The 10,507-nt window shown below is 48.0% G+C and overlaps 1 protein-coding gene across 1 annotated transcript in view; it reads right to left on the reverse strand.

Annotated features, from left to right (window-relative positions):
- Mlph (melanophilin) overlaps nt 1–10,507 on the reverse strand; it is a 44,258-nt gene that overhangs the window by 20,155 nt on the left and 13,596 nt on the right. Inside the window, exons 3-4 of the mRNA XM_026786065.1 lie at nt 2,027–2,248; nt 1,804–1,916 (exon numbers count right to left, since the gene is read on the reverse strand). Of these exons, the coding sequence (XP_026641866.1) occupies nt 1,804–1,916; nt 2,027–2,248 (335 nt within the window). The remainder of the gene's footprint in view (nt 1–1,803; nt 1,917–2,026; nt 2,249–10,507) is intronic.

Here is a 10,507-nt window from a genome sequence, read left to right on the forward strand (position 1 = left end):
CATCCATCCATCCATCCATCCATCCATCTATCCATCCATCCATAAATCCATCCATCCATCCATCCATCCATCCATCCATCCATCCATCCATCCATAAATCCATCCATCCACCCATCCATCCATCCATCCATCCATCCATCCATCCATCCATCCATCCATCCATCCAAAAACACTGTCTTCTTCATTTCCACAGCAGGATACTGTTCTAAGGTGAGCCAGGCCTCAGATGGCTCTGGTTCCTCAGGATGTGACCTTGGTCAGTGTACCCCACTTTCATCCCTCATCCTGCCTGTGACTCTGCTGCCTACGAACAGCCACCTGGGAAAGTGCTGGAGGGACACAGGGGGCCCTCTTCCTGCCCTGTACTTTTGGGCTCCTGGGTCGTGGGTCTGGGAGGCTCTCAGGTGGATTTTTCTCCTTCCCTCTACCACCCATGCCTGCTCAGTCTGAGCCTGAACCTGTTGGGAGCATGGTGGGCAGAACCTCCTTTGCAGGGTGGCAGAATGGGAGGGGTCGGTGTCAGCAGAAACAGGCTGTGGAGGCAATGGCTGACTTCCTGGGTGACAGCAAAAGCTAAGCACCCCTCCCCAGCCTTCAGGATCCTTCCAGATACGACTTCTGACTTCTCTCTACACTGAGGACACAGGTCCGAGCTGCACCTATCTGATCAAACATATTAAACAAGTCTGAAGGGTTTCCCACATTCCTGCCACAGACCAGGGACGTCCTGACCTCACTTGCCTGGGAGAAAAAAAAAAAGACAAAAAAGAAGACAGCTGAAGCCCCACTATTGACAGCAAGTAAATCCTGCTGTCTGCCGGGAAAACCTGCATGCAAACATAGGGCTTTGATAAGGAGGGGATGCTGGGTACCTAGCAACAGGCGAGAGCCCATTCCTTTTCTGCACGAAGGCTGCTTTATGAAGAGCCCATGAAGCCCTGCCTGGAAACAGGCCTTGCTCAGAGGGTCTGCAATGACACAATTCATGCCCAGGCTGAGTCAGCTCAGAACAGTAACTTTGCTCTTTTGGTTGTTTTTATTTTCTTTTAAGAAAGTCCCCTCTGGGAGGTGATGGCTTAGTGGCCAAAAGCACAGACTGTTTATGCAGAGGATCTGGGTTCGATTCCCAACACCCACACTGGGTGGTGGTGGTGGTGGTGGTGTCCATACACACCTGTAACTCTAGATCCAGGTTCTTTCATGAACTTCTCTAACATGTATGGTCCTGCGCTTACATGTACATATCACACACACACACACACACACACACACACACACAGATTAATTTTAATAAATATTTAAAGAATAAAATAGCGTTAAGTGCGAGCTCCTTTCTTCTGCTGTGTCTTGACTTGCTCTGTTTACAGGAGCCCAGCAGGGGAGAATAAAGCTTTGGGACCTAGCGGCTTGTGAGGAAGTGCCGCTACGTTGTTTTTGGTCCCACAGCGCTACCTGCTGGTCTTCATGGAGACAGTTTTGAGAGTGGCCGATTATCGCAGGCAGTAAGTGTTAATTCCCACAACTTTCTAGATGGCTAAAGGGAAACTCTGTCAACTTCTAAGTGACAGACGGCTGACACCCTGGCTACGAATCCTCAACATAGTGTAAAATTTTAGAAAAAAAGAAAAAACCACTGACTTCAAATATTGGGGATGTTTATAGCAAACTGGAACTCTCAGGGGGCTGGAACGAGACTGAGGGCTCCAGAGATCTGTGCCACACAGAAGCCAACCAACCACAGTGGAACAGTTCTTCAACATTAAAGGATGTCTGGAACAGCCCCAGGCAGAGTCCTCCCCTTACCGCCACCCTGCAGCCGCCCACAGAGAGACCGGATCACTTTGGCACTCCCGAAGTGCTTGAACCGAGCTCTCAGGTGCTGGTAGTACCACTCCAGGGAGCCGATCTTCACGACTCTGCGGGGAGATGAGCGCGGGTCTGAGGCAGTGTCTTCCCCAGCCAGCCCCACCCAAAGGGACACAGCAGGCTTAGAAGCCATTAGGGATGTTCTGCCTCCGGGGCTCACCTGGCCAAGTGGCAGGGGTCGCAGAGCCAGCCCTGCTCTTCTGGGTGGGCGTGGCTGCAGTTTTTGCAGACATAGAGGCTGCACTCTAGACACTGTCTTCTGCTGTTCACGAGGAGCCGGTAGGGCTGCAGGCAGCGGGCACAGTGGGTCTCATTCAGATGGGCTGTGTCAGACAGCAGCTCCCTCTTCGAGCTCTCCTTTTGTATCTTGCCCTTCAGTCCCCTGGGAAGAGTGTAGGACCAAGAAAAACATCAGATGGCTGCTTCTACATGAGGTGGCTGAGTGTAGGCAGTGTGAATATGTGCCCGCAAGCACGGCACTTCCTTGTGCATGAGTGTGGCCCAAAATGATGGAAGGCAATATCGGGCATCTTGGCCATCAGCAGAACGCCAGTTTGCCCTCTTTCTGGAGGGGATGAACAGGTCAGGCTTAATCATATCCAATTTTGGTAGGCTAGAGTTGAAACCTATGATTGTTACAGAATGGTACTGCCCTTTAGCGTTGCTGTGGCATTTACAATTGTGCCCTGTGCCTTCTCTTGTGGGTCAGAGACTCCCGAGGCAAGGCTCAGTGACATTTCCTCAGCAGGTGGCTTTGGACGTCTTCCACCACGCACCAAGTCAAGGCCCAGGATTGCCCTTACAGAACCTGACCTAGGTGTTTGGCTTGGAGTGTCTCCAGACAGGAATCACCCAGCACCCGGAAGTCCCAGGAGAAACCTGTTCTTCGAGACCATCTGGTTTAAAATAACACTGCTTCCTGGCGAGTCTGCCAAGTGGAACCAGCTGCAACTGACTGGAAAATGTACCCCAGATCCTAATGAATGCACCCCCTTTGTCCTGAGTTTCCCAGAATGCCTGCCAAGCACAACATTTTTAGTTTTAGATAGGATAACGGTAATCTGTTCCGAGTGAGAAAACTTAGCAAGGCACAGGGACCACTGTCTCCTGAGGACTCTGAAGTCTTCCATGTCCGTGGGGACATTCCAGCATGGGAGGATTGAGGGTGCTGGGAGGGTACACCTGGTTGGAATGGCACTGCTTTACTTTTATGGCCAACAAGAAAAAAAAGGGTGTATATAGGAGAGAGAGAGAGAACATGATTTTAAATATTGTATTGTTTTTATACATTTTTATTCAGACTACAAAGCATTGGGCTTTCTCACACATGTGTCATTCTGCACTGTTCCCAGCTATCTCCCTCCCCACCCCTCCCCCAAGCTGGTTCCTTTTCCTCTCCTAGTTAGTTCCTACTTAAACTTTCCTTTTGTGTGGAATCCATTACCTTCTCTATTTCCCACCTCCTTCCTCCAGCTGGGCTGGTAGAGTGGTGCACACCTTTAATTCCAGCACTTAGGAGGTAGAGGCAGGCAGATCCTTGTGAGTTCGAGGCCAGCCTGGTCTACATAGGGTTCCAGGAGAGCCAGGACTACATAGAGAGACTTTGTCTCAAAGAACAAAAACAAAACAAAACAAAAAAAACAAACAAATAAATAAAAGATGGATTTCCTCCTCCCCGGTTTGTTACCTATAAACACACAGATGTAAACACGAATAGATGCATAAAATATTAACGCTGGTCTTTTTGAGTCTGATTTATTTCATTTAGCATAAAGATTTATGGTTTCATCCCCTTTCCTGCAAATGACTTGATTGCAGTTTTCTGCATGGCCATGTAAAATTCCTCTGCATACATACACATTTTCTTTATTGATTCACCTGTTGATGGTCATCTAGACCGGTTCCATTTTCTGGGTATTTCAAATACTGCAGCAATAAACACAGATGTGTAAATGTTTTTGTGGTGTGCTGACTTAGAACACTTTGGACGTATGCCCAGGCCTGGCATAGCTGAGTTCTATTTCCAAGAACCTCCATATTATCTTCCACAGTGGCTGGAGCTAGTCTATATTTATGACAGCAGAGAATAAGGCTCCCTCTTTTCCACATCCCCGCCAGCACTTGTTGTCAGTGGTTTTCTCAATGGTAGCTGTTCTGACTGGGGTGAGATGGGGCCACAAAGCAGTTTTTCGTTTGCATCTCTCTGATGCCCAAGGATGGTGATCACCCTTTCCAAGTATCGACTGTATTCATAGTTCTTCTGAGAGCTCTCTATAGAGCTCAGTTTTTGAAATCATTTGCTGATTTTTTCACATTTAAATTTTATAGTTCTTGTGATATGTTTTTATAACATTCTGTTCTATTTTCAGCTGTACTGTTATTCTCATACTGTACTTATTCTATAAGCTTGCTGTGTCTTGGGTATGGACTTATGAGAAGAGGCATAGCGTTGAAAGGCTTGGCACCACCCACTGTTTCAGACACTATAACATCTTTTCTGAACAGGAGTGACTAGCTACCCGTGCTGGATAGTTTTATGTCAACTTGACACATACTTGAGTTATCTGAAAGGAAGAATCTTAATTGAGAAAATGCCTTCCTAAGATCTGGCTATAGGGCATTTTCTTAATTAATGATTGCTTGATGGGGGAAGGCCCAGCCCACTGTGGATGATGCCACCCCAGGGCTGGTGGTCCTGGGTTTTATAAGAAAGCAGGCTAAGAAAGCCATGGGGAGCAGGCCAGTAAGCAGCACCCCTCCATCAGCTCCTACCTTCAGGTTCCTGACCTGCTTGAGTTCCAGTCCTGACTTCCTTCGAGGATGGACAGTGCCATGGAAATGTAAACCAAATAACCTCTTTCCTCTCCAAGTTTCTTTGGTCATGGTATTTCATCACAGCAATAGTAATCCTAACTAAGACAAGTTGGTACCAGGAGTGGGGTATTGTGTTGATGTGACAGACCTGACCGTGTTTGGGGGAGGATTGTGGAAGGGCGTTGGAATGCTGGACTAGAAAAGCCATTGAGTCTTGAGAGCTCAGTGGGCTGCTTTGTAGGAGCTTGGCAGAGGAGGATGTTGAGGGGAACGCAAAGGATGGCGCTCGGGCTTGTGAAGTTCCAAAGGGAAGTTTAAAGACCCTGGGGGTGGGGCCCTAGTTATTGTCAATTAAGACCTCATCGTTCTGGTTCCCTGGGGCTCAAGAATCAGCTGTGATTGACAAGATGCCAGACCTGCTAGAATGGACCTTTCTTTGTTTTGCTGGAGTGCTTGACGTCAGTCAGCTGGAACTGGCACATTAGTGATTCTAAGAAGAAACCAGCATCAGTGAGGTGAAGTCTTCTGGGAAGAAGTGAGGTGAATGTTTCCTGAGAGTCAGCACACAGAAGCTGTATTTAGAGGCAGCCAAGGTTTTACCTTGTCCTGGCAGATGAACTTGGTAGTGTAAGAGCTGCCCAGGTAGTTCTAGTTTTGAAGGCATGAAGGGGTCACGGAGAGCAGCTGAGGTTTGGCACTGTGAGAGGCCAGGAGAAGCCGTTGGGGAAGGTACAGCCTCAGTGGCAGTTGAAGGCCCAGGATTGAAGGGGTCATGCAGGGCTGTGGAACCATGAAGAGAGCCCAGGGGAGGCTATTGGTGAAAGTGCAACCCAGCTGCAGCAGAGTTTTGGAGATGCCAGTACCATGGGACAAACACCAAGAGCGGCTGCAGCAATAGAACCAGTCAGAGCCTGGAAGACAAGCTCTGTGTGCTGCAGAGGGCAGAGCTGGAGAAGGGACTCCAGCCCCACTGAGGAGCCCAGGAAATCACGAGTGAATCCTAAATAACTGGACATTGAGTTAGTTTTGGGAGTTGGTTTTACTTTGTTCAGATGGTGACTGTGTCCTGGTTCTTCCTTTTGGAAGTAAGGACGTATTTTTGATTTTACAGGCGTTCGTGGTTGAGAGACTTTTGAAAGATTGGATCTTGAAAGAGGCTGGCTATTTCAAGAGACTGATTTCTACTTTCAAGTGTTTAAATTTTTAAAGAGTGTGAAAAATTTTACAATTTGTAATGTTTATATTGTAATGTTGATTTTAGTGTGTGTTCTTGGGGAAGTACAAGGAAGGAAAAGATATGGCTTTTAGCACTGTTGTGTTTGTCAAGTTGACAAAGAGTTAATTGTGCTCGCTAGTTTTATGTCAAAGTAAGACAAGTGAGAGTTATCTGAAAGGAGGGAACCTCAAGACTTGTTGACACACTCTGGAAACCAAGAAAAAAAGGCCAGCAGTGACCAAAATCTTGGAGCAATGCTGGTATTGCTCTATAGCATAGTTCAGATAAAGCCACTCCCACACATCTGGCTATGAATAGTCACAGGGCCCAGGACCCAGCGGGAAGGCCCAGCCTCCTTCACTTCCGCTCTCCTGTCTGCACCAACCAGGGAAGCTATGGGTCACCCTTCCTCCAGACCCCAGCTTGGCAAGAAGGAGGTGGAGACATTTGAAGCCATGATAGCTAGAGGGTGAAGAAAGCCTGGGGACGGAGCTGGAATTATATTTCAGGTACTGAACTGGGGGGAAAGCATGATCCCCCGTTTCAGGTTCTAGCTGGAGAATGGGAGAAGACCAGGAGGCACCATGTTGGGGGTTAGGAGGCATTTGTCAGCGGCTGGGCACCTCACCTAAACTGGATCCATGATCCTCTGGAGAGAGGTGTCTGGGGACAGATGTCTTCTCCAAAATGAACACTGAGCAGCTACTTCAAGAAAGACTGATTGCTGACCACAGAAAAATGAAAGTTTCAAACACAAAGTAGAACTTAAGAAAACCCTTGTCCTCTCTTGCAAGAGCGACAGTTTCCAGCTTTCACCATTTCTAGGAATAGTAGAGCAGTGTGACTCAGTTTCCTTCTGTTGAGTGGACATGGCACCATGCGAAGGTCTGAACAACTCAGGGAGCCATGATTTTCAAAGGTTCCGTTTCAAAAATTACACACAGGTAGAAGGTTCTCTCTAAGGGAAAGATGGACTGGACATCAGAATGAAAAGCTCATCAATAAGGTTCAAGAGCCCACATCACAATCAACCCGCAAGAAACTACAAGAAGTGGTCAAACTTAATGTGCAGAATTATCCAAAAATCATCTCACCCCCTCCTCAAAAAACAAGTCAGCTCCTCCAACCAGATGTAGTGGCACATACCAGTAATCCCAGTTCTCTGACGCTAGAGACCAGTTCTCTGTGGCTGGAGACCATGCTAGGCTAGAAAGACTTTACTTACACACATGTGTGCCTGCCCCCACAACACACAGACAGAGAGAAACAGAGAGAGGCAGAGCAGAGATAAAGAAATAGAGAGAGACAGAGACACAGGGAGAAATAGAGACACACAGAGAGGATTAAAATAAACCCCTCTTCCATTTTGTAGATACGGATATACACAAGGCTGGATTACCTTTTGTGTCTCCCCAAATACCCTACCATAGCACCCAGAATGTGGAGGCAAGATGAAGCTGCCTTACTTGCTGTTAAACTCAGCATTGGATCAATTTTCAAATACATAGGGCCAACACCATTTTCGCTTATGGTTTTGTTTTGGAAAAAGTTTTTTTTTTTTAAGAATAAATAGGTTAAAATGCAAGTGGTTTATTGTTGTTAACTATTATTCTTTCCTGAGACAAGTTTTCATCTCACAGTTCACTATGTAGACCAGGTTGGCCTCAAACTCACAGAGATCCACCTGTCCCTGCCACTGCAGTTCTGGGATTAAAGGTGTGCGCCACTATGCCTAGCTATTATTTTTATATTAACAAACATTTTTACAAAAACCAGTTTTGTGCTCTAGTATGCTTAGTGTTATGATATGAAACTCATGAAAAAAAAACTTTTGAGGCTCTCAATAGTGTAAGAATGTAAAGGGATCCCCAGGTCAGAGATTTTGAGAGACTGCTGATTTTCAAGTTGCTTGCTCTCTCCCAGAAAGCCAAGTGACAAGATGGAGGAGAAGATGACAGCATAGCATAGAGATTAAGCCCGCTGCTGCACAGTGGAGACAGACGAAGTTGGAGAGGCATGTGGATCCTGGGTGTCTTTGCAGCATGGACAGTTAGAGTCGGAGGCTGGTGGACAAGGACGGGAGGGGAGAGAAGGGCAAGGGAGGGGAGGGAGAGCCTGCTCTCAGGAAACCTCAGTGTCCCTGTGGGGAAGAGGGGAATGGGGGTAAGAACAACTTCTCAGGCAGAGGAATAGGGTGGAGTGAGGAGGAGAGGTGGAGCCGTGGATGGTGTTGAGTGGAACCCAGACAAGAAGAGGCAGCAGTGTGACGAGTCAAAGGGAGAACCAGAGAAGGTTCTACTGCACCATACCTGACGCTATGCCTTGCTGGGGCCATGGCTACAGGCCCAGCAGTGAAGGGGAGGGAAGACATTTATATGTGTGTCTACGCATCAGGGTGATGGGCTCTGGTGTCTGGTATCCCCCTGGCCCTTAGAGCATCCTCATCAGACTGATCTGAGGCCCTAAGCAGCCAGGGTATTGGTTAAAGAGATGTAGAGCTGGTGTCTCGTGGCCTATGTTACTGTGAAGGTCACCTGGCCAAAATCTCCTTTGAATCCCCATTGTTGGTTTGACCCGAACTAGGGAAGGAGACTCACGGGGGGGGGGGAAAAAGATGGTGCCAGGAGAGGTGGTCATGCATGTAGAAGAGCCACGAATTGAGAAACCACCAGAATTTAGTTTTCTGGTTCAAGAGTTGAGAATTTGGGACTAAGATTAGACAAGAAACATGAGACCGGCCTTCCCTTTGCACACTGTGAAGGTGACCACAAGGTCACAGGGACACACACAAAACCCTCCCAATCAGAAAAGAGAGCTGGGTCTGCACGTTAGAAGGGTCATAGGTGACTCCCAGCCAAGTGGAACCCAGTCTCAAGAGCAGAACTCAGACTTAGCACTCCCAAGAGCAGTGTGAGGGCATGCCCCTTGCCCCAGCCTCTATGAATGAAGAGCTAATCCAAAGCAGGACAAAATGATGGCAACGTGTCGCTCACAGGAAGTGTGAGCAGCTGGGACTGCTGCCGGATGCAGAGGATATGAAAGAGTAAGCGGTGGAAGAAGCGGAGACCTGAAGGTAGGAGGCAGGACCCAGGGTCAGGCACGTGCGGGAAGGGGCGTGGCAGCCTTCCTGAAGGCTCTGGGAAAGGACAAGGCCAGGCGGTAAGGAAAACCCTAGGGAGAATGCAGCTGGTGACCTGTGAGTGGAGGGGACAGGGGCCAAATAGCAGAGACTCCCATCAGCCCTCGCACACCAACGCTAACCTCCAGCCCTGCACAGGCAGCTCATTTCCGGTTTCAGCCGCTCCGCAGCTTTTCTCTGCTTGCCTGTCGGGATGACGGATCAGCTAAGGGTGAATGAGGTTGTCTTATTTTTCTCCTGATTTTTAACTTTGGTTTTATTTTGTATGCATGAATGTTTTACCTCTGTGTATGTGTGCACACTATATGTCTGTCTGGTGCCCATGGAGACCAGAAGAGGGCATCGGATCCCCTGGAACTGGAGTTACAGATGATTGGGAGTCACCATGTGGGTGCTGGGAATCGAACCCCGTTCCTCTAGTAGAGCAGTAAACGCTCCTAACCCCAAAGCCTCCTCTGCAGCCCATTCTGCTGACTTTTAAATGAGCCATTGTGTGTGTCTATGTCTCATACTGGCAGGACTTTCACGGATTATCTCAGGAATTCCTGTGTATTTGCAGAGATCAAAACCCACACTACCACCTATTTGCCTTTGGGAAGGTTAGCAGGTCTAATATTTGATCTGTGGGCTGCGTCCCTTGGACAGGATGTGCCATTAAAGCATACCCCAGTTACTCCCTTCCCAAAGATGTGAGTCACAAAGGCTGGCAATGCATCGGCTGACTGTTCTTCCTGGCTTTTAGGACCATCCAGCAATTTCCACCACAGCCTCAGCTGAGCATCAGACCCTTACACACGGAGGCACAGATATTGAGAAGACTTTAAATATTCAGGGCACGAGGCAAGACCAGGGTGCAGGCTCTCGAGCCCCACTGAGCTGTTGTTCTTTGTACATAGTACCAGCCCACTGAAATCCAGGATGGGCGTGTCCTAGGAAGGAGGGGCTTACAAGAGGAGGCTTAACTGGGTGTTCCCCCAAAGTTTGCTTTGGCAATGCCGAGTTTGTGTAGCATAAAAATAATAACATGTGATTATATTTTCTGTATGTAAAGCTTTTTAAAGCCTAGGTGACACCTGTGGCTGTGGAATGTATGGGAGATAAGAGACATGTCTCTGGAATTTTCTCTCAACTCAGGACAAAGGAACCTTGATCCAAAGGTCAGAGAGATGTTAGCCAGACATGGAAGACCACGGAATTAAGCGGTCAGCTCCTTCAATGACAAGCTTCAAAGGAAAGAGAGAGCAGTGTGTGTGTGTGTGTGTGTGTGTGTTGTGTGTGGTGTGATGTGTGTATATGGGGTGTGTGTGTGGTATGTATGTGTGTGTGTGGTGTGTGTGTGTGGTATGTATGTGTGTGTGGTGTGTGTGTGTGGTGTGTGTGTGTGTGGTGTGTGTGTGGTGTGATGTGTGTATGTGGGGGGTGTGTGTGGTGTGTGTGTGGTGTGTGTGGTGTGTGTGTGGTGTGATGTGTGT

The sequence above is a fragment of the Microtus ochrogaster genome, linkage group LG4 (genome assembly GCF_000317375.1).
Source record: "Microtus ochrogaster isolate Prairie Vole_2 linkage group LG4, MicOch1.0, whole genome shotgun sequence".
NCBI classification, from domain to species: Eukaryota; Metazoa; Chordata; class Mammalia; order Rodentia; family Cricetidae; genus Microtus; species Microtus ochrogaster.